Genomic DNA, 24,773 nt, shown 5'->3' with positions numbered 1-24,773 from the left:
GAATCGCCGTGCAAGCAAGTGTCGCCAAGGCGCACCTGCTTGGCCTCGAGTAGCGGCTCCCAGGTGCCCTCTTCACCCGAGCCCACTTCCACTGAGCGCTTTATCGCCGCTGCAGATGCTCACAGGGCCGCAACGAGGTGGTTACATGGGACCTTTGCTCCCGCAATTTCTCATTCTCATGCTTGGTGGACTGCTTCCCTGTTAGCCCTAGTGATCAGTCTTGCGATCAGTCTTGCGGGGAGCCTTTGCCCGTAAACGCCATGACTGTCGCACTGTGCTGTATCTTGGGTGATTAAACTTGTGTTTGTTGGCGATCTGACTCTGGAGCCTTCTCTGGGCCATGTCAGAGAGTCGACGAACCCTGCTGTAGCGCCTTTGTGCGTTGTGAAGTGGAGGAGCGTCGCACCCTTTCCTGACCGTCGCTCGTAGGGTGAGCCTTGTGCAAACCCATCTCCACAAAGTCAGGAAAATCTAGTAGGAATGCAATGTCTTTAGCTTTGCCCAGCATGATTGGTCCACATATCGGAATGTTGCGAGCCCTTTCGTCGACGAACCACTTAAGCAGCACGCCCTCTACGTCCGCATAGGTGGCCTTCCGCAGGCGCTTTCTGTTTGTCACGTCGGTGTCAGAGCTGGCGATTTATTCCTTGTTCTTTATAATTGTTGAGATGGTTGATTTCAACATGTTGTACTTCTTTACCAACTCTCAGTTTTTATCACCTTCAGACAGTTCCGTCAAAATTGCTTGCTTCGTTGCCAGGTCCAGTGCTTTTCGTTTCATGACCACTGCAAGCACGGCATTCCTGTCCGCCATCCTGAATACAACTCGGGCCCAACTAGAATGAAGCACAGAAGCATGGAGACGAAGCGCAGATGCATGTTGTGGAGTGGCCTGCTTCGCGGTAATGGCCAGAAAGCGAAAATTCTGAACTTTAGCCGATGCCATAGCACGCCCACCAAGACAGTAAGGGAGTTGCAAGAAAGAGTGAGAGCGGAGTGGAGTTGCGAGGACGGGCGGGAGGGCGATCTTGGAAGCCACACGCCGAGACTTGTGGGCAGCATGTAACAGCAGGGAGAGGGTAGAGGGCGCAAAACGATATGTTCGCCCCTGAGGGGGCTTGGGAAAACAGACCACAAGCATAAAGGGGTCGGAGGTCGTCATTATTTCACATCGCGCCGCCGGGTTTATGCCATCCGTTCACTGTTGTAACCGATCGGCAGGGCTCAAAGACTTTCGTCATATGTGTGATATGCCATTGAAATATACCATTGAAACAATGTATATTTTGACGGTCACATGGGTCTCGTTCATTTTAAGCGAAAGTTCGTCTTAAGTGGGGCCGTTTTATGTGGGCTTAACTTATGGCTGTCTGCTAATTTGCTATAGCAATCAACGTTTTGCCTTTTGGGTGAAACTGCGACTTTGCTACCAACTACATGCAACCCTAAAAACAATACGCATAACCTTTCTGCGTGTCTTAACAGCAGCATCAAGCATTTTTACAAAATAAATTTATGCTGTTTTTCTGTAATTATTCTTCGGTTAGGCAAATAAAGTTGAAGTGATTTGAATCATTTGAAGCAATATTTTTTTCACTCCAGAGTTGAACTGGAATCAAATCATTGTCATTGAACCGGCATGAAAAAAGGTTGTGGTTAACCGCTCTGTTATTGACTGAAAATACCCTTCCAGATCCTAGTCAAGCACAAAATAAACCCACAGCAACTTTCATGAAAACATGTTCTGTTGCCATCTTGTGATGGTGATGATGCTGCATCTGGTGGCTCTGATGATAGGTCGTCCTAATGCCGTAAACATGGTTTTGGTTTTGTATTTGATTGTAATGAGCCGGCAATTTTTGGACCCATTTTCTCAGAAAAAATTGTGCTATTAGATATGTGAATATGGTAGTTGTTTGTATGTGTTAAAATGATTTCAACGAATTCTGTTGTGTCTGTAATAATAAAATTGTAGAATAACCACGATGGCATTTTGTATTCATTTATTAAAAAGATTTAATCTTTTTTAAGCTTAATGAGCAATCAGTATGGCCCATTTAACCGCAGCTACCTTCCTTTGCCTGTTGATGTCATTGCTTGGTTGTGTTCTGTTGTGCAGGTCTTTGGCAAGCTTCTTGGAGGAGATGCAGAGAGTCCTGAAGAGGACGTGTCAGCGAGGCCAGTGGGCGGTGAGGCCACCAGTCCCGAGAGGCCAGAGACCAGCAATGACCTCAAAGAACACATGGTTGGCATTCTGTTCAGCAGAAGTAAGCTGACCCACCTCCAAAAGCAGGTGAGCTGTGCTTCTGACTCCCAAGTAATGAATTGAGATGATACTAAGGAAGCATTATCTCACTTGTGTGCCGCATCTAGGCACTCATTGGCATACTTGCCAGCTCTCCAGCATTTTATGTAAGGTTTACAAATTTGGGCCGTTCTATGATTTTACGGATGGTGCATCAAGTTTTACGAAAAGTAAATAGATACTGTGTTGAATCAAGACTGCTAATTGGGCTGATTGGAATGTTGGGTTCATGGTTGCAGTAATTCAGTGCAAGCAGCAAACCAGTCCTTTGCTGGCTGGTCCTCCCAGAAATAAACATTTAGTGGTGGGTGCTCTTTCCTATCCTATCTCTCCTTTCCGCACCTAACAGTGATTGTTTCGTGCAATACGTTAAGAATTATCTGCCAATTTCCAAATTTACAGTTTGGCATGTATGCATTGTCTATGATTGAAGGACAAATGGATCCTGTAAAAGCAAAGGAAAAGAAACAGAAGTGCAGCCAAATTAACTCTTTCGTTACTGCGAGAAAATGGAAATTTCTTATAAGTCTCAGAAAAAAGATTATTTACCACTACAAACAATATTCCATCACACATTAGAGCATAGCAAATTGTACATAATGAAGTGCTCTTTCCAAAGACATACGTTGCCAAAAAAATGTATTAGGTAAAAGCTAAAAATTCTAGAATGTGCCATTTTTGCTGCTAATTGATAAAAACAACAATAAAAAAACATATCTACAAACACATTAATATCAAAGGAAATTCAGAATATACATTTCAAAGATAAATAACCCAGGAATAATGTCTGAGAAAATAAATGCCCAGTACTCTGCCGTTCCTCGGATACAAAAAAGAAATTAAGACCAGTTCATCGCTTATGCCACGCAGTGAAGCAGTTCCTGGATTTTGTGAAGCATAAGTGCACTACACACTTTTCCCACAAACGTATGGTTTTTGTTCAACTTTGCAGTCCTCGTAACACATTTTGCAGTTCCACCTTTTCGGCATTTTCTGAGGATGGTCCAATGAGGAGTCCAACCAACGTGCTTCACCAGTTTGTCTGGAGTCATGCACCTCTTTCCAGGACTGATCACTCCCAGCGTAGTTGGGCAGCTACAGAATTATGCATCCAAGCATATCTGTTTGAATTTTTGCAGGTTGTCTTTATCACCTCTGAAGAATGGAAGAGTAGAAAGAAATCCCATGCTGTTGTAAACTGTCTTGTGCTACTCCGTAGTGCTGTGCCGAGATGTGCTGCAAGCGGCCTTCTTGGCGTGAATGGAAGTTTCTTTGCTGCCGATGGCAGCACACCATGACCAAGCGAAGTATGCACCCTGGAAACAATCAGTAGAGCTCTTAGGTCATGCGGAAAGATCGACGGATAAGTGTGCACTAGGATGGAGACCGCTCATGGCCATAAAGGAAACTCACCGGTGAAGAGCTGCGGATGTCCCAGGCTGACTCAAAGCATCATTGCCGTCAGAACTTGAATCTGCTTTGCTGTCATCTTCGGAATCATAACTCGAGTCCTCGTCACTAAATGGAAATGCGGGTGCAGCATAGTTTCAAGCGCAACACTTTTCTCGCGATGCAGCCGCGCGGGACGAGGCCATGAAAGCGACTTTCGATTACTGCGCAGTGACACTGGCAGCACACCTTACTGAGAATTTACGAGAGAAGCTAAATCAAAACTCTTGGAAACTGGTTAAAAATGCCAGGTCCACATGTTGGACATGCAGCAGACCTTCAGAAATATACTTTGGATGGAGTAAAATGACTCGGACTCCAAACCAAAGCTCGCTAGTGAACAGCTGGCATTATTTTCGGGTAATCATTACCGCTCAGCACTGTCGGACGGCAAAACCAATGATATAATTTAATTCTTGACTTGCCGGGAGTCATATGAGTACAAAATTTTTATGCTAGTGCGGCGTAATCATGAGAGGCATGCTTTCTTCTCAAGCACGGCAGAGGGTGACAGCCACACCCCTTTTCGCTACAACATACAGACATTAGTTTGCGAAAAGGTCCGTCAAAAATCACTTCGCCAGAGCGAGAAAATTTAAACTGATTCTGAAAGTTCAGTGCCTGTACTAACTACTGGATGGCCTTAAATGGAAAGAAACAGCTGCAACATGTCGAAATCGGCGATCTAAAGCATCAATCACCGGTGATCAGTTTGAATATGTGTTAATGAAAGAGCTAATCCACATTTTTGGCATTAGTTGTTGCAGTAGCGTTCAACTTCAGCTATTGAAATCACCAAGTGATATATTTTATTTATTTATTATGAATACTACTAATCTCATTGAGGATCATAACAGGAAAATCTAGGGTTGTGTCTGATGAGTTAAATGGGAATCTGCAAACGTCTCCCATCCCTTCTGAAAGTGAGGGAAAAATGGCGATCTGTGTGCTGCCTTTAAGGGAAAGGAATTCATGTTAATGTAGATTTTTCCAGCAGTGTTTGTAGATTGCACACTCAGCAAGAAATTATTGTGGCCAATGTTATTACACTAAAACCCATAAATAAATATGTTAGGATTCTAATACAAACTGACAGTGCATAATGTGACTGTTTTGACATAAGGCACATGTAGCCTCATGGGGGGATCAAACCCTGTAGAATGTGCGATCAAGCTGGCAGAAATCAAGCATACGTAGTCAATGTGCTGTGGTGCGCTGTGACATTATCTTTGGCCGTTTGCCAGTACCAACCATTATTTATTTCAACTGTCAAAGATGACTACACTTCCTGCATACTCCGAGATCGAAAGATAGATGCTGTCTTGATGAATAACATTGCTAGCAGTTCATCCGGCATTTTTTTCTACACCCACCATGATAGCATGACTGTGTTCTTTTGATTCTGAGCATGAGGGTGAGGGGTTCAAATTCCAGTCACAGTGGCTACATTTCACTGTAAGTGGAATGTGAAAATGCTCATGTAACAAGATATATGTTGTGGAGTTCTCCTCCCGTACTCTTGGGACAAAGGAACGACAAACACTGTAGTGCAAACAATCACAAGGGCATTTATTGCACCTTTCATAGATCAATGCCTGCTAGCCGAGTTGCTATCCACAAAACATGCCGATGGGCGCGCGACAAATCTAGAAATCCGACTCACCGCGACCGGATAGCGAGCGAATATGTTCGCCCCATGCTGGATCCCAACGCCTGGTTGTTCGCGCGCACGGTCACGCGAACGGTGGCGCGTTCGAAGGCAGGCCACGCAAGGCGGTCTCGCAGAAGCATGGATCGGCGCCCGCGCAGGACGTCCGCGCCGCTTGACGAACTCAAACCAAAGAGGAAGCGCCTTGTCTTTCGGCGCCCAAGTAACCCCGCCTGTCGGCGGCATTAGCAGCGCAACACTCGCGCCCTCTCTCGTACTGCGCCTCAACCACTCCGACCGCCGTGGGCGCCAGGCCACGCGGCGAAGCCGGATTACAGGAGACGCGCCGTGCGGGAAAACAACATATCAGGGGACGCGTGAGAGTCGCATCCCCACAATGTGCATGTTAAAAAGCCCCAGGTGGCCATAATAATTCAGAGCCCTCGAAGACAAGACAGCTCCTCCCATAGCTCCTTAATTACTCTGTGATGTTGAAAAAAGTCCATCAGTGGGTCAAGAAATCCGTTCAATCCCTATGGCCACAGTGGCCATGCTACCTCTCATGAAAGAAAAGCTCTCATTGAACCCTGAGCTTCCCAAAAACGCAGTCTGCAGATAGCATATGCTGCTGAGGAAATCTCAGCTAAATTTTGCAGTCTTGTGTGGCACATGGAGCTCACAAGCAGAGCCTGAGGTCAGATATTTCTCACACACTCTCGTTTCAAACGAGACCTCCTCCTAACCTGCTTCTAAGCTGCCGGCAGCTTACTTATGTCATTATTTGCAAGATTCCCATTGACGGCTGCTATTGGCTGATAGTTGACATCAATCAAGAACCCGTGTTTGTATCGGACCACTTCTTACTGTTGCTGTGTATATTTATTGACGCAGTTTAATAAACAGGCTGAAGTAAGCAAAGATCTGCTTTTGAATTTCGATAAGAATTATGTACTTCCAGAAGAAGCTGATTATTGTCTGCTCACGCTTGGTTCCTATAGCTGTCAAGCCTTGCTAATTTCGATTAGTTTTGAACACTCAGCTAACCTCTAACCACATGAAACTTACGGTGGGACCACACGTACGCTTGCCAGCGCATGCTCACTCCTGGCTCCTCCTGGCTAGTCACCTTGGCAGACATCGCTTCGTATTGAGCTGTTGACAGTGCTTCAGAATGAGCAAGTTGGATGCAGCTTCTATCCATCATTCAAGCTGGTGCAGGGCAAAGCTGGTCCGCACCATGTAGCACAGCCACACTGAAGCACATGGACACAAGCGCACATTCTAGCCCTGCCATGCACATAGCAAACACTGCGAATATGCACTACAGTAGCATGTAGCTGTGAGGGCTACGTAGCATAGATTCCGCTGCTGCCGTAGGGTGCCACAATAAGCCCACTCGCTGAGCGCGCTTTGACTCACTAAGGACAACCGCGTTTGGTTATGTTTCGTTTGTTGTAGGCACCGAAATCTGAAATAGTGGCATCTGATTCTGATAGCGTTTGATTCAAATCGAATTTGAACTGTGCAGCCACGGTGACATTCAATAGGCAGAGTGCTGCGGGCGCACCACACTCCGCCGTAGCCTTTGCAGTGCAAGGCACTGAAGAAGGAATGGGAGCACCGCGAAGTGGATCAAATGTTATCTTTGATTGCCAATAACGCTGCCTTTGCTGAACGCATTGAAGTACTTCTTGCTGCAATGTATTTCAGAAATAGTATAGTTTAAATTCAAATGCATTTCTTTATTTCGATAAAAAATGTCAAGGGGCCCTTTAGAGAACCCTAGATTTCCAATATTACCTAGCGCCTTCCACAACAGCATCTCTCGTAGTCCCCGTGTTATTTTGGCATGTTAACCCTCTGAGTGTCAATTCTTTTTTGCCAAATGTGACTGCCCAGGGTTGATTTTTTTTTTGTGCAGCACTTGCTGGGAAACATAGTTGAGAAATTGCAGTGTTTTTTAAACACAAAGACAGCATCATAAATATACGGCATCAATCATTTGGGATTTGTTCGTGGTGCCATGTATTTATGTGTTTGACCCTTAAAGGGTTAAGCTAGAGATGGGTGAATATCAACATTTTTGTATACAAATGGAACACAAACAGTAAGTATCAAATATTGAATAGAAATGCAGATGCATATATTTACAGCAGGACTTTTTCTTTCTCTCGGTAAAATTTGGTAACCACTCCTGTACTGACTAGTGCAAAAAAAGAGAGCTAACTATCCAAGACTTAGTATCAGTCTTATACTCAAAATCACTAAGTGTGATTTAAAAAACTACATGAATAGCCTCTCAACATATTTAGAGCCTGGTTGCAAACAAACTTTCCAAGAAAGAATGGCTGCTGTACGACTAGCTTTACATGAACATCAAATAAATGGTTGACAATAAAAGATCAAAAGTTGTGGAAAAAGGAAACAAAGAAATCTGCTGAAAGACTTGTCTGCTGTAAACACATTTAGTGGGCCCATTGCAAGGAAAACATAATTGGTTGTATCGTGAAGGTTAAGCTGTCACCTGACTAAACTTCCAAAAACATAAGTGACCGACTCACTGTTGTCATGTAGTCTTCCGCTGAGAAGCCAGAAACAAAGGTTGCATCACCCATTTTGCACCTGCATTGTTTCGAATATTTTTGTTGTTCACTTCTAATAATTCATAATACGTTGTTTAGCAAGACTTTAATAGTAAGTATTGTTTGGTTAGTTTCGAGTATTCGAAAATGTCAAATAGTTATTTTTCAAATACCAATGTGTGTAATATTCGTTTCGTATTTGAAACTTGGAATATTTGTTCACCCCTACGTTAAATCCAAACAATCAGTCATTGTGATGGTAATCAAATACCAGCTCATGCCATGGCCACATTGTCTCTGCACAGGTGTGCTCACACATAGTGGCGGCCTTACGCAAGGAGGCACGCCGTGTGCGTGAGGAGTGGGAGGCCCTGCTGTGCAGTCCACAGCCAAGTCCTCCACAGAGGACAGCAGCTGCTGGTGGCAGTGGAGCAAGTAGTCACGTGCCCGCCATAGGTGGTGGCGGTGGGGACACCTACTGTTTCGAGATGCTCTCCATGGTGCTGGCTCTCAGTGGGTCGGCTGTTGGGCGCGCCCACCTCTCACAGCAGGCTGGCCTGTTGCGTGACATTTTCAGCCTGCTCCACACTGGCTCAGCCCGTGTCCAGCGGCAGGTGCGTGCAGCTGGCGATGGCAACAGCTTGCCGAAAATTTGTTTACTAAACAGGCTATGATCAAAGCATGCTTTACTGGCATGTGCATGCCTTTATGATGTAGAAGTTCTATGCATGTGCTTTTCCACATTGCAGGACTAAATGTCTTCATAATCTCTGTGCCCAGATGAAATAAGGAGACTTTGTGGGACTTGATTTAGAAAAACACCTAATGCATGGTGTATGTTTCCTTGTTTCCAGTTGTACCTAACAAATACCACAATGTCAATGCAGCTAATGAGTCCTACAAGCTATTGTAGCATGAGCATGACCAGTGGTCATTGCAAGCTAGTATGGCCTGGATATGCACTTGCACATCTTCCCCTCACATAAAATTTTCCATTGACTTTATCAGAATATAAAAAAAGTCTAATGTGGAGCTGGAATATCTTAGAAAAGGGTAATAAGGACATTTTGGACAAACAAAAGCTGTTAGCTTTGATGTTCTGAATGCCGATTAGTGTAGACAAGACTCTTCCATTTAAACCACCTGGCATTTATATCAGGAAGCACCTACAGCCTTTGTGAAGCCAAAATTACTTTTGAAGGTCTGTTTCGAGTTCCTGAATGACACTGATACAGTCGAATCTCGATAATTTGAACTCGAAGGGGCCCAAGAATTTGCTCGAATGAAAGGAAGCCAATTGAATGGAGGACTTACCTGCAGTGGTGCATGTGCACTGAGCTAACACATGAGTGGGAAGTTCCACAAGATTTATTCACACGTATTTAGAAATTACAGTAGTTATTAGGCGTATCGGTGCTCTTTCTGTAATAGGAGACGGCGGGTGCACGCGTGTATAAAAGGAAACATACCATGTCTCGTAATGACTGCCCCTTTGAACTTTTGGTATGCTTCACCGTTTAAGACTTCTGTATTGTGGTGAAGTTGACTTTACGTTATGCAACACGCCGTTGGCGAGGATTACAAAGGCGGAGTCGGCGCCTTTGCTAATATCGCCAAATTGTTTCAATGAAAATCACGGCACCGAACAGCAAGAACCTTGGAAGCAAACGTCGAAGTAGCTAAGCCTAGCGTTGCCGTGGTGTGGCTACAGCTGCCAGTGGATCTGCGTGCGAGAGCGCCGGCTCGAGGCGGTGTGATAATCGAAATGGCAGTGGTAATGGCTTCAGTTGATGCTTTTTTGGATGCGGTCATGGCAAAAAGTTCGAAAAGTCTGACGGCAAAGGCTTTTTCCGCGCGAAATTTCAGACGTTCTTATATGTTGACTCTGTACAGTAAATGGTGGTGCTGCAATTTCCACCTCAGTTTTTTCTTTTCTTCACGTTGAGGAGTCTCTCCTAAGCTCTTCTTCTGTGACAGGGGTAGAGGAATACTGGTCGGAGGCGCCGCCGCGTGATTTGGCGCGCTGCTCAGAGCATTGTGGGAGCACAGTAGGTTCGAATTATCGGACGTTTTCACCAATTAGAATACACATAACTCTGATGGGACCACAGCGTCAGTTTGAATAAACCGGAAGTTCAAATTAAGCATGTTCGAAATAATGAGGTTTGATTGTACTATTACATCACTGGTTCATAGGAAGACGGGAGACTTGAAGTAATGAACAGTGATCGAAAAATGGATGCCGTCAATAAGGGCTTCAACCAGTGCCTTCCTTTGTTCAATCACCATTTATTACTACTATTATTAAAGTACGTAGTTTCTTTCTGTTGTGGAAAATCTGTCTTCACAAAGCAGAATCTGCAAGTTCTACAGTGTCATCAAGTTGTAGTGACGGTGAAGAAAATAACTGGCAAGAAGCAAAACAGCTAGTTAAAAATTTAACTCTTTATTGGCTGAATTTGTGCCTAGCAAAACAAGCAGCTCTCAAAACTCAACAAGGGTGGTGAGCATAGTCGTCGATTCTTGCGACCTAAACAACAGGTCAAGTCTGCCAGATATTTATACATGACTCATTGTACATTCCAGCATAATCTCTAGTGCTCATGTGTGTTCAAGAAAGTACAATACCCGTTGTGTAGCACATGTAGTCTTTCAGTACACTACCAGTTGCGTTGCACATGCAATCTTATTTAAATTAAATAAGACTCTATCACTGGAGAATCATGTTGTGTCTGCAGGTGACCAGCCTGCTGCGGCGGGTACTTCCTGAAGTTCCTCCACTTACGCTAGCTACAGTACTTGGTGTGCATAACTTGCCACCCAGCGAGTACGGCTTGCCTCCAAGCAGCAGTGCCAGTCCTGATGCTGACACTGTCGAAGGCACGGCTCCTTTGGACATTCACCGAGTGGGCTTACTAGATGTTCTGCTGGCGTGCGTGGCAAAGGCACTGACTCTGCAGGCACGTTCCAAGGGAGGTCGGTCACAGGCCACCACACTGGCCACAGCCATCCACCCGAGGGACTACCTGGGAGCTCGGTGGTGGCTGCGGGGCACCACCGCTAGAAAGCTTGCACAAGGAATTGTGCAGCTTCTCAGAGACATGGCAGCTGTGAGTACAGGAGGTTTCTTTAATTTAAGTAGCTGACACGCTTTATTACATGACGAATAAAATGCGGACGAAGGTACTTGATTTTAGAGCACAGCTCTTAGGTGCCCATTCCTGCGGCGAGCATCGGTGTCGGTGTTGTCCCTCGTAACCGAGCAAACAGGCACCGTGAAGTATGAAAGGCTGCTGTGAATCACTCCCACGCATCACCCACTCGCTGCCTCTGGCGACCTCCAGATTAGCGAGGCAGTCTCACCACACTTCACTTCGTTTGCAACGTGCCACACGGGATAAAATGTTCGCCCCAGCCAATATCTCGCGAAATGAAAACACATATAGAGCTGCACTCAAACTTTGCGCTGAGGAGTATCACATTCGTCGGTTAATTTTTTTTTTCAAGAGACAACCAAATGAAGCCTAAGAAAGATAAGGGAAAAGAAAAACTTAATTTTAATTGAAATGTAGAAATAATAAGAAAAAAAAAACATATGAAAGTGGATAAAAAGGCAATTTCTTGCTTGTTGGAACCAAATCCATATTTTACACATTGTGTGTGCAATGCTCTACCACTGAGCTACTGCAGTGGTCATCGTTCCAAACACTTTTTTTGAGTACTTCTGTGCATGTACTTGGTGCGTGTGGGAGTATTCATGTAGATTTGTGCCACTATGAGTGTTAGCTAGTGTAGATTTGTACCACTGTGTCAGCTAGGGCCACTCACAGCCACGGCAGTGGATGGGGAACATCCTTTCAACCAATGTCTGTTAGCTTCATTTGGTTCTAACTCTTAATTGCACATGGTACAAAATATAAACAGCACCGCTGCCACCAGTAGGGAGGGCGTGAAGCCTGCTTGCTCTGTTTGAAGCATGCTGTTGCTCTTGCAGGGTAAGCTTACAGACGCCTGGGCCAGGGTGACCAAAGGAGCCATTGCGGAAAACATCCTCAACTTGACCAAGCTAGCTGAGAAGTACAGGGCACCTCTGGAATGTCTCAAAACACCAACGGTATGACCTTTTGCTTGTTATTGCATGATTGCTGTACACTAGAGCTCCGGTGTTTTCATTTCATTTTTCTGGCATGTAATTTCTCCAAATTCCCGTATTTGCTTTTCTCTCTCTCTCTAACTGCGCAGCTGTGGCTGGCATTGGCATCTCTGTGTGTTCTCGACCAGGAGCATGTCGAGAAGCTTTCATCGGGCCAATGGGCCAAAGGACGTGGCGATGGGCTTCAGGCTCCTCCCAGGGTGAGGCTTCAGCCAGAAGTGGCCATGAAATTTGGCTTTTTGTACTTGCTGAACCGTACAGAAAGCGTACAAAGAACTCTGCACTATTCTCAGTGTTGTCTTGCATCCTGCTGGTTGTTTGTGCAGGTTTTTTCAGCCATAATAACTGAAAGCTTGAACGTACATATGTTTGCATTTTGATGCAGCTCACTGTGTCAGGAGAAGTCACATAGGTACTAGTCGCAGTAGTTATTGAACATTTAACTGTCAGAGGTGGACTTGTGTTGAAGGACAAGTTGCTTTCCAAGAAAACCACAGGAGGATAAATAATTACAGTCGACTTCCGTTAATTCAGTTCTGACGGGACCAACAAAACCAATGGGTTGAATTAAACAAAAGGCAGAAAAGACTGCAAAATACGCCATTAATTCACTACGCAGTATTTGCCTTTAAAGTTAGCTTCGCCGCAATACAAGTATACTACGCCGTGAAGCTTGCCAAGCGGTAAAGGTGCTACTGTTGCAGGATATACAGTCTAACCCGACTATATGGAACCCGTTTACATCGAATTATTCTATATATCGAGCAATTTCTGGACAAGGTATAGTTCCAATGACTACATATAGCAAAACTTCCGCTTACATCGAACCAAAATAGCAGCGACTCCCGATATATAGAACGTCAAGCAGCGAAAAAATGCCCCCAGAAGATGGCTTTCCCTCGCGGTGGAGGGGAAACCCGGCGGTGTGGCCTCATGCAACCGCTCTCCCTTCCGTGACCGTGCTGCATTGAGCGAGCCGTCGACACCCCCCTGCAAAAAAAGAACCTGGCCCACCCGCAGCGCTTGCTCAGACAGCCAATCATAGGCTCTTGTGCCCTCGTCGTGCAAGATGGCGAAAGTGCGAGTTGTCTCGCTGCTTTTCTGGTTCATTGTGTGTGGGTCTTGTGGGCCTTCTCCCGCATTGTTGCCGTGATGAAGCAGCAGAATTCGTCTTTCATCGCGAAGCTCGAGATCATAAATCAAGTTGAACGCGGTGACAAGTCGGATGTCCCTGCAGCGTGCAAGATTCCAAGGAGCACTCTCAGCATGATATTGAAGAATAAGGGGGAGATTAGGGCTAAAGCGGCCAAACTTGCGACCCGGTACCCGGGGCGCCCGACGCGTACGCACGGCCGTGTACGATTGGTTCATCCGAAATTGCTTCAGCCGTGCCAGCTTCCGCATGCTCGGTGATGACTGTAAATTCTGATGAATGCAACGAAGCCGTTGCCGGTGTTGCCAAACTTTGGAGCGAGCTGTCAGCATTTCCAGAAGCTGTTGGTGAACCAACGGTGGACGAGTTCGTGAGTGCAAATGATGGTGTCGTGACCACGGCAGAGCCCGAAAACAAAGACTACATTGCCGACATCGTACCGAGCACAAGTGAAATTGGGCACAATGAGGAAAGCAATGACGGTCCTTTGCCCACGTCCTCCGAAGTGATTGGTGCGCTTGCACTAGTCCGGTGCTTCTGCGCGAATGCAGAAGGTGGCGGCCTCAGCTGCTCAGTCTCCTTAGACAATGTGGAGAAGTGCGTGCGTCACAGGCCGCGTAATTGCCCAAGCAGAAGAAAATGCAGGACTATTTCAAGTGAAATTAAGCTAATTCCATCAATAAAGTGATTTTATAAATGGTATGTGCTTTTATGACATCCAATTATTTAGCAGGCTTATATCGAATTATGCTCTATATCGAACTGATAGGCGTTTTTTTTTCGAGTTCGATATAGCCGGGTTCGACTGTAGCACGTGTCCCTCAATTTACACATGCGCAATATCCGGTCACAGTACGAGCATTGAGGTGCCTGATAAGTTTACTGACAGGCCTTCAGAGTTCTAGTTAGGCCCCTGCTCTTTTGTTGGCTTTAAACGTCCCCTTTACTTTCTGAGTTTTTTCATATTACCACCTTCTTTTCCACTAGCTTTAAAAATATATATACTCGTCATCCCGGCCCTCCGAAAGTGGATGTGCAGCAACGCTGTTGAAAACCTCCACTGCAACTGCTGAGAGGGGTATACAATGCTTTGTTGCTTTAGAGCAATGGTAATAATGGTAATTCAGAGAAATGGCAGTAATGGTAATTTTGACAGCATGCCGCCGCCCATAGCGGTGCTGCAACAACATTGAAATCAGTTGCTAGGCTGGTTCTTTCATATACAAGAGGCTAGGGACCTCACTCCCCACGTTGCAATGGCAGCTTGTGCAACAGTAACTTTACCAGGAAACGTATGCGGGGAGCGCAATGTACTTCGCATTGTTATCAGTAGCATCTTATCATTAACTATGTGGTTCAGATGTTCAGATAAACACTCATACTTCAATATACTTAAATTTGTACTCGGCGGAGCGCACACTTCTGGGGAGGTTTGAAAAACCGTAACGTATGGCTGTCTTCAATTGGTCATGTGTTCACTTTTTGGTGCTCGAATGTTTTATCATTTCACTTCGCGTGCATGTTTTCGATATTGCGATAAAGAAGGCTGGTGCAGTTCGGTTGTGCGCATGTGTTGTGATTCTTTTAAATATAGAACTTTTTCGAAAAATAAACCAGTTGTCAGTAGCGTTTCCTCGTCGTCGTGTCGTCTTTTCATCTTGTGTCCGTCCTTTTAGCGCTACCATCAGTTTTAAAGTATTAAAGTATGTATTTTGCACGAATTTTTATTGTTTGCCCTTGCTGTTTCATTTCTCCAGCCAACATGTGACAACCATGATGACGGAGAAACCCCGGCTATCATCCTGTGCAACGTGTGTGGAAACGTTTGCGCAGACTGCGATCGCTTCTTGCACCTTCACCGTAGGACAAAAACACACCAACGCCAGGTCAGCATTGTACAGAAAAATGGTTTTCCTTCTGGCTGTCAGCTTGGGCTTTGTATTTCAGAGCAGTTTTGTGACTGCACCTGTAGTCTCCCAATTGCAATTTGTTAATATGTGATTTGTACAGATATAATAATGAGGTTTAAGAAGGTCATTTGTTGGATACAAGTAATGGACAGTGTCAGGCTCTTTAAACATTGAACCATAGCCTGCAGAAATACAATTTTTGAAAACTGTAACTCTTATGACTACTATGTTTTGTGCAAATCATATTTCTGAATGTTTCTATTGGGAATTAGAGCACCTCCTTGAGCACTTGCAACAAACATTTTGTGCTGTAGCAAGCAGTACACCTTGTGCAGCATATGACATTATGAGGAAGCTACAGCTACATCGTTCTGTCATTGTCATTGCTGATGTCCAGGTGTTCAAGGAGGAAGAAGAAGCCATCAAGGTAGACCTGCATGAAGGCTGTGGTCGGACCAAGCTCTTCTGGGTGATGGCATTAGCTGACTCCAAGACACTCAAGGCCATGGTGGAGTTTCGGGAGAATTCGCGAGGTATGGAATTTTGGCATGGCAATTTTGGCACTATAAAAGACATTTGTCCTGAGTGAACTATGCTCTGTTTCATAAGCTGCATTTAGCAGAGCCAAGGCTGCGAGGGATGGGAACGCAGATGCTTGCACAAGGAAAATATAGTTAACATGCCTGATCTTACGTTGTATTTGTGCACTGTTGCACAACAACAGCCGCTCTGGACCACGCAGAGGTTACAGGTGTTGGTGATAGCATCGGTAGCAAACGACAAAGTGCGAACGAATACATTTTGATGTTCTCACCTTCCTGATTTGTTGAGGTGCCTGGGGCTTCCACAGAGATGCACGGAGCTTCTGATACAGAGTATAGGGCCTGTAATAGTACAGTAGTGTGTGCCTTTTTACCCAGCTGCCATGTTACACTCTAAAGTAGCATCTGATGTCTTGCTACGACTACGCCTTTCGACAAGTTAACTTGTGCATGCACACTAGTTTTGAACCTTAAATATTGAATACATGACCACTAGCTATTTTGAACATCACATGCAAGCAATGCACTAATTACAGGCGCGAAAGAAGAACAAAAGAAAAAGTAAGCATGGGATTGAGGAGGGTGGCGGAAGAACAATGACTGACGCTATCTTGAAAACTTTTTTTTCATCTAGGGACCTTACAAGATGCTGAGTTAAGGTGCCATCTGGTGGGTAGAGAGAGAGGGGTTGTATCGCATACTTTCTTCTTGTTTGCAGAAAAGTCAACATCGGTGCCTACAGCTGGAATTTGTCGCTTTTGCGGGGCCCCTGGTGCAACTGGACTTCTCTCAGCAGGAGCCACTTGCGCAGACTGTCGGGTGAGGCATCCTAGCTGTATTGATTTAGTTATTCCTGTTGCACATGGATTTAAGAGCATTGTTGCAGTACAAATAATAAGGGCTCCAGAATTTGTTTAATTTTTTACGGGTAGTTCAAGGACTTGGGCCATTCAGACGGCCTTGGAGCTGTGCTAAATCCCGATAAATCTATCTAAATAAGAAATCCCGAGGCCTTCATCATAAGCTGCTAACTTTTTTTCAGCCATTCGTATTGGCTGTGTGTTGGAATAAGAGTATGCAAGTTGTGCACGCACTTGTTCACATTTCGAAAACTTCAAAGCTTCTTGCTTCTCAGGTTAACTTGGATTGTAAATTATCCAATATTGAGTTACTTTGTTAGTAAAAAGCACCTGTAAATAATAATTTATTAGTCCCAGCACAGACATGAAGAGTGTGATTCTCTCTTTTAGGAGCATGCCACTAATGCCTGTTCGAAGACTCATCCTTGTGGTCACCTGTGCAATGGTATACGAGGCGAGACCGCCTGCCTGCCATGTCTCCATGGCTGTGGGGCCAGCAAAGGGCTGCGCCAAGATGCCGATGACATGTGCATGATCTGCTTCTCTGAGGCCCTCTCCTGCGCTCCAGCGGTTCAGGTGCGTCAATTTGTCTGGTGCTATGACTGCACAGTGCGCCCAAGCTGCTGTGGTCTCCTACAAAAATGGCACCTTATGCTTTTAGCCAAGTAAAAATGGCACATTATGCCTTTAGCCAAGTAATGGCAACGTTGGTCATCATTTGTGCAGTGTCAAGGACGTGAGCTATTACTTAGTGTTGTAGTTCATCTAGCCAAACCACCGATTCTTGTATTTGAGGCTTAAGGTACAGTCTGGTAACAACAGTTACATTGGGCTGGAAGTGATACCTCTGTGTGGTCAAAGATGCATAGTGGGACTATATCTGTGGATAGTGCCTTCATTAGCTTGGGTGACAAATGCATATAGTATGTTTGCTTTTCATGCTTGCTTTTCATGCCCCCCCCCCTGCTCTGTACAACATGAGTGTTTTATCTTGCTTTGCTTTGTCATAATCTGTGCTTCACATGGCTACACATCATTCCAGAGTCTATCCTGCTGTGAAAATAAAAGATTGATTGATTGATTGATTGATTGATTGATTGATTGATTGATTGATTGATTGATTGATTGATTGATTGATTGATTGATTCTGTATTGTAGTCTAGGTATCCCTGTCATCAATAACATGCTGCTAGTATTTGTTGCTTTTTTCTTAGTTTCACCCTCCAAGCCTCCATTGTGTAGTTGTTGTGTGCTTGCCTTTTGCAGCTCTCCTGTGGCCATGTTTTCCACTACCACTGCTGCAAGACTGTGCTATCACGAGGTTGGTCAGGACCAAGGATCACTTTTGGCTTCTCCCTCTGTCCCATTTGCAAGGTGAGCTTCACTGCTGCCACTTCACTCGTTGAAATGCACTGAAGTAGCTGCATGTTGCACCATGCTGTGGTAGTAAGTTTTGCCAGCATCTAAAAAAAAACGTCTGAGCTTGCCTCAAGACTCACAGCTGCCTCTTAAATCTGAGAAATCTTATTACAGCAGTGGCACTGTCACCTAACAAGGCAACAGTAGCCAGATGTGTTTCATTCAATTGTGAACACCAATAGAGTACAACCAACAAGAAGAGCTGACATGGACTTTGGATGGGACATCATCTGTCCCATCCAAAGCCCTTGTCAGCTCTCCTTGCTGCTCTGTCTTGTACTGCTACTCATTTTTGCACTCATGCCTTGCTACAGTGGTCTTGTCGATCTGGTGATAATGCAGGGAGTATCACAGTGATTGCCATATTATAGCTTTTTCTCTTAGAGCAGACACAATTGCAGATGTATGCGTCTAATTTTCTCAGGAACCTTGTGTTTCAGATCAATTTGGTTCTGTCCTTGAGTCTCAGACTGCACTCGCACTGCTATGCAGAGTATCACAACCGCTAGCAGCCAAATATGATCACATTTATTCAGTCATCCTTGTCACTTCGGCTGCCCTCGTCATTTGATGAGCTCGCCTCATCGGCACTCTCCCAAAGCTGGTAGTTCTTCGCGCCGTCCATTACTGTTTGAAACTCCTGTCACCTTGAAACTCGTGACAAGTCTCGAACGAAACTGCATGCCACCTGTTCAAAATCCATGCGCACACTTCTCGCAGAGATGCCCCCTTAATGCGCCCGAAAGCATGAGGCAGCTAAACCTGCTAAACAACATGCCTCAGCACAGCCGATAGAAGCACGCTATGCCACTTCATGATTGTGATCCAGCAAGGTACGGTGATGATGATATTATTGCAGAATATTAATTAGTGTCATCGAGAAGCGGCTTGTGAAAGTTGACCTGCACGTGGGTGTGACCTCCGAGATTGCAATGGCGCACCAGTGCACTCTCGAGGCCCTCCTATGCTGGCATGTGCGTAACACTTAGCGAAACATTATTTTACATATTCTTGTGCTCAAAAGGTGGCCTGCTTTCACGGGTAAATACGATAACACTAGGATATGTCACCAGACGATCCAAGGAAGGCAAGAAGCTTGTCAGCTGACTTCTCCACCCAAGAAGCCAGCACTTACGGAAGCGCGTATGCATGCAAGCTCATGCATGAAAAAAAAAAAAAAAAAAAGGAACACGGAAGAATTCTCTTATTAGTCAAGGGAGAATGCTAAGCAGAGAATACAAAACAAAAAAGTGTGCAACTAGTGAGCACAGAACACACAATCTCCACATGTTGCATGTGGTGCTGCACTAATTAAGATTTAGGATTAAGAATTAGGATCCGTTATCCTCTTCTCTGCTATCCTTGGTATTAATGTGTATGTCTGCACTGGACCTGATGGTCTATTCCAGTATACCATTGGTGGCCACAGTTGTGGGAACAGAGCTTTTCAGTAATTTAGTGCTGTCTTACCTCATCTCCAATCTTCTCAAAATGTTTCATCTAATTTCTCCTTTAAAAAAGCACTAATATTCCTTGGCTTCAGTGACACTGTTTATCTGATGTGACACCAAGTGACACCAAATTCTCAAAGAGCTAAAAGGGAGAAGGATTGTTACTTCTATATTTCTTACCTTTTTTTTCTTTTTCTCCAGGCCCCCATGGAGCATGCAGTGTTGAAGGATCTTCTGGAGCCTATTCGTGCACTCTTTGAGGATGTCAAGCGCAAAGCCCTTATGAGGCTGGAGTATGAAGGACTGCACAGAGCTGAGGCCATCACCATACCTGGCGCTCGCTTTTACGACAACCCAGCTGGATTTGCTATGGAGCGCTACGCCTACTATGTTTGCTTCAAGTGCAAGAAGGTAAGTGGACTCCTATTAGTCGGTGAGAGCTGAAATCTTCAGACTTAACATTGATGTCGCATTATTGGCACATACCCAGAAAGCCACTGTCCAAGTGTATTGTCGAAGATATGACAATATGAGTATTGAAGTACTTGATGCATTTTAAGTTCAATAGTACAAAGGGCAATTTGATAATATTTCAAGTATATGTGGAACCTATGAATGCACTTTGTAGAGTGACAGAGGTTTCAATGAATGGACGCATCATACCCTCCTTGTATTTATACGATTGTTGTAGACCATCTTTCAAAATATCAATAGGTTTGAGTTGATGTATACAAGGAATATTTAATGTTACAGGTTATGTTCCTTTTTGTGTTATCGTAAAGATGACTCCTGTCATCTACATGACAACACAAAAATGAGTACAGTTAAACCTCGATATAACAAACTTTAATATAATGAAATTCTTAATATAATAAACTACAGTCAAACACGGTTATATCGAACTCGCAAGAAAACGCCTATCAGTTCGATATAGGGCATAATTCGATATAAACCTTAAGAATTGGGCATTATAAAGGCACATACCATTTATAAACACACTTTATTGATGAAACTAGCTTAGTTTTGCATGAAATAGTGCTGTATTCTGCTTGGGCAGTTTTGCTGCCTGTGACGCACGTACTTCTCCACGTTGTCTAAATAGTCAGAGCAACTGAGGCCACAATCTCCCACATTCGTGCAGAAGCGCCGGACTAGTGCGAGTGCACCAATCACCTCGGATGATATCGGCAAAGGATCGTCGTTGCATTCCTCGTTGTGCCCAATATCACTTGTGCTCAGTACGATGTCAGCAATTTAGTCTTCGTTTTCGGGGTCTCCCGTGGTTGCGGCACCACCATCTGCACTCACAAACTAGTCGGCCATTGATCTGTCAACGGCTTCTGAAAATTCTGACATCTCGTTCCAAACTTCGGTGACCCCGCCAATGGCTTCGTCGGACTCATCAAAATTTTCAGTCACCACCAAGCACGCGAAAGCCGGCACGTCTGAAGCAATTTCGGATAAACAACTTGCACACAGCCGCCTCGACGTCGCCATGCGTAGTGTCGGGCGCCATGTGTACCGAGTCGCGAGTTTGTCCGCTTGAAACCCTAATCTTCCCCTTATTCTTCCTTCAAGATCTTGCTAAGAGTGCTTCTCGGAATCTTGCATGCTGCGGCGACATCCGACTTCTTACCGTGTTCAACTTGATTCACGATTTCAAGCTTCACGGCTGAAGGCAAATTTTGTTGCTTCGTGCTATGCAATCACGGCAGCACTGCAGGAGAAGGCCCACAAGGTGCAAACACAGTGAACCAGAAAAGCAGTAAGACCACTCGCACTTCCACCATCTTGCACGACGAGGGCACAAGAGCCTCTGATTGGTTGTCTGAGCAAGCGCTGCGGGCGGGCCAGGATCATTTTCTGCAGGGAGGTGTCGACAGCTCACACAACACATCGTCATCATGGTAGGCAGAACGGGTGCATGGAGCTGCGCCGCTGGGTTTCCCCGCTGCCATGAGGGAAAGCCAACTACTGGGGACACTTTAGCGCCGCTTGACGTTCAATATATTGGAAGTCACTGCTATTTTTGTTCTATGTAAGCGTAATTTTTGCTATATATATTCATTGTAACTACATATACAGTGTTCAGAAATTGTTCAGAAACTGCGAGGGTGAGCCGAAAAGGATGATAGCTTGATGAGTGTTGTCTTCCCGCGTGAGCAAGGAAAAGTGGGGCATGTTAGTGCACGTTTCCTATTTTAGCATGGCTTGGCTGCTCATGGCTGTCAGTGCAGCTGAGCGCATACATAGCCTGCATACCCTGTTTTAGAGGTTATTTGTCACATGCGGAAGAGTGAGTGTGCCGAGTTGGCTTGGCGTCATGTGTGCTGTCTTCCCATTATGCAACCTAGTGCTGGAGGTTGCGTAATCTTGAGTTTCAGAGACATGTTGAAGCGAGAGGCAGACAAAGCATTTACTCCCCGCTGCCGGTGCTTTTCATGAAAGCGGCGTCCCACTGCAGGCCATACTATCAGCTGTGGGCATGGAGTGAAACTAAAAGCGTGGCTGGCTTCGCTTTGTACCACTGATCTGAAGATATTGTCAACACGACGTGAAACCGTGTCTTTCATCATCATCATCCTATTTTATGTCCACTGCAGGATTAAGGCCTCTCCCTGCGATCTCCAATTACCTCTATCCTGCGCCAATGGATTCCAACTTGCACCCACGAATTTCCTGATTTCATCACCCCACCTAGTTTTCTGCCATCCTCAACAGCACTTTCCTTCTCTTGGCATCCGTTCTGTAACTCTAATGGCCCACCGGTTCATCTCTCCTATGCATTACATTGCCTGCCCAGCTCCATTTTTCTCTCTTATTGTCAATTAGAATACCGACTATCTCCATTTGCTCTTTGATCCATACTGCTCTCTTCCTGTCTGTTAACGTTACACTTAAGATTCTTCGTTCCATCACTCCTTGCGCAGTCTTTAAAGGGAAGCTGAAGAGTCTGTCGAATTCAATAATACGCTCATATACGGATGCGGGAACCTTATAAACCATGCACATAAAATTTTGGGCGGGATTTTTCACTTAGGAACGACATAATCGCCGGTTAAAATTGCACTGTCACTCCGCCCCCCCCGTCGAGCGCCGCGTGCTGCTGCTGACGCTGACGATGCGAGTGGAGACCGGAAACTGCGCCGTAGTGATGTCAGCACTGGTGTTCCGCTCCTTCGCAGTCTCCGCGAACGTGCCTGACTGCGCTTGTTTCTGTGTGCGTGCCGTCATAATCTGCCTCGCTCGAGCCTGCATTCCTTTGTTTGTGTGTATGCAGAGTGGTAGCTGATGTGCGCAGCATCAATTGAAGTGGGGGGCTGCTGTGAAACGAAAGAATTTCAAGCACTCAAGAACAACAGTGCTGTGCTCTAACCACTTCCATGACGACGATTACTACCAGAGTTTATCAATAAGGCGTGAATGAGTGAGAGTACGACTTTCTGCTTGCAGGCTTTCTAAACGCAGCGCGAAAAGGTCGGGGCAACGAACGCACAAAGGCGGGACGGGTGCGGGCGGACGGATGGTAACTGGTCTTGGAAGACATTATGAATACACAAACTTGTCCAAACCTGGATTTTGATTTATTGCTAGCTCCTTCGTGTTAGCACACTGAACGGAAGGTACATGTTCATCTCCAACCCTTGACGCTGGTTTGGTCGCAAACCGCCGTTAATTTTCTATTCACACGTGTGTTGTGAAACAGCCAACACGCAGCTACCATAATGCAGTGCAAGTGTAAAGTTTTCATGTGTTTGAAAGGCAGCGCAAGCCAGGACGCTGTGCTCCCCCTCGCGCGCAGGGAGAAAGCGGCTGTCTTACGTAGCCGATGGAATTTGCTGCCTACTACACGTGCTACAAGAGCCGGAAAACTTTTCCCGCATGTAAACCGTCTGTGTAGATTGCCGACAGCTTTGGGGCAGCGCACAAATGCCAGGGATTGCATCCCTCCTTACGTTCCACGAGGAGGCATGCAGGAACATAACAGTACAGTTGTTTTGCCCGGAAACGAACTCACTGGATCGCTGAATACAGCTTTGCAAAAAACATACTCACAAAAGAACATTTCTAACATGAGGAGATGCTAACACTTCGCTTTCGTTCGCGTCGAAAGTACTGCTTGCTACCAGCATCTTTTGCTTCTTGGAGAGGCCAGCTACGTATACATGTAGGGAGCAACACCAAAGTCCTCAGAGAAACGCAAGCTCTCGAAATTTACCATTACCATCTCGCCAAACCACAGCGTCAAACCACCTTGCACCGTGCTTCATGTGTGGCGGCAGCGGCCGGTCCGGACGAACACCAATTTGTACGTCACGAGCTGCCCGAGTCTGCTGCTGCACTTTTCATCGAAATAAAACCTGTTTGCACTTTCTTTCGCTCAATTTCGATGCAATATTCGGATTCGGAGGGTTGAAAACCATTGCGTACAGCTCTTCACTCATTTTTTCTGGAGAACTCTTCAGCTTCCTTTTAAAGGGACACTAAAGGCGAATATTAAGTCAAGCTAAAGTGATAGATTAGTGCTTGAGAATCTCTAAGGCATCAATATTATCTCAAACAGGACCTTCATAATCTAGAAACTGAGGTAAATGCAGGACATAATTAGAGGCTCCCCCGGGACATTCAAGCACTTGCCCGATAACGAAAGCACTCCTCAGTTAACTTCTGTCGCTAGCACTCAACTACTCATTGCAAAAAACGTTATTGTATTGTATTATAAGACCAAATAAAATGCTACTTATCCAGTTCTATATCATTTTTAGAAAAAAGAACTCATTGAAATTGCCCTTGACAACAACGCGGGTGGACGAAAGGTTTCGTTTTCGCTAGACTCTGAGCCGCCCACGCTTTCACGTTTCAGCAGTTTTGTTATCGCATATTGCTGCGCTGGTTTTGCTGGCTCACCAAACTCGCAGAAACTGCAAGTAGCGGAGAATTCAACTTCCAGGTTATGTCACGGGATGCCTGAACGGTCTACGCCTCTTTACCAAAAAGCAGCTGCAGCGGCGAATCCACCGCTCTGTCTTGGCTTGGTGCCGCCATCTGTCGGGCACCGTTTTACTCACTGAAGGCAGCAAAGGGTGGTGATGATGCATGCAACGTCACCACTCCCTCAGTTGGGTAGTGGGAGATTTGAATTGCGAAATAGGTATTCGGTCCTTTCAGATGCTATTCTCTCGTAAACTAAGTCTTTTCTTGGCACGAAACAAGCGTTGAGAGGTTCCTGGAATGATATTTTAACAGTCCACGTCTACTTATTATTTGCCTTTAGTGTCCCTTTAACTTGTTCTCGAGCTT

At 45.3% G+C, this 24,773-nt stretch overlaps 1 protein-coding gene across 1 annotated transcript in view; it reads left to right on the top strand.

Moving 5' to 3' along the window:
• Positions 1 to 24,773, top strand: part of hiw (MYC binding protein highwire) — a 266,470-nt gene that overhangs the window by 227,232 nt on the left and 14,465 nt on the right. The window contains exons 65-75 of the mRNA XM_050182883.3: positions 2,120 to 2,293; positions 8,290 to 8,598; positions 10,723 to 11,094; positions 11,979 to 12,098; positions 12,227 to 12,337; positions 15,048 to 15,176; positions 15,598 to 15,733; positions 16,461 to 16,561; positions 16,993 to 17,178; positions 17,869 to 17,976; positions 19,674 to 19,883. Of these exons, the coding sequence (XP_050038840.1) occupies positions 2,120 to 2,293; positions 8,290 to 8,598; positions 10,723 to 11,094; positions 11,979 to 12,098; positions 12,227 to 12,337; positions 15,048 to 15,176; positions 15,598 to 15,733; positions 16,461 to 16,561; positions 16,993 to 17,178; positions 17,869 to 17,976; positions 19,674 to 19,883 (1,956 nt within the window). The remainder of the gene's footprint in view (positions 1 to 2,119; positions 2,294 to 8,289; positions 8,599 to 10,722; positions 11,095 to 11,978; positions 12,099 to 12,226; positions 12,338 to 15,047; positions 15,177 to 15,597; positions 15,734 to 16,460; positions 16,562 to 16,992; positions 17,179 to 17,868; positions 17,977 to 19,673; positions 19,884 to 24,773) is intronic.

The sequence above is a fragment of the Dermacentor andersoni genome, chromosome 4 (assembly GCF_023375885.2).
Source record: "Dermacentor andersoni chromosome 4, qqDerAnde1_hic_scaffold, whole genome shotgun sequence".
NCBI classification, from domain to species: domain Eukaryota; kingdom Metazoa; phylum Arthropoda; class Arachnida; order Ixodida; family Ixodidae; genus Dermacentor; species Dermacentor andersoni.
This window is presented reverse-complemented; position numbering and strand designations above follow the sequence as displayed.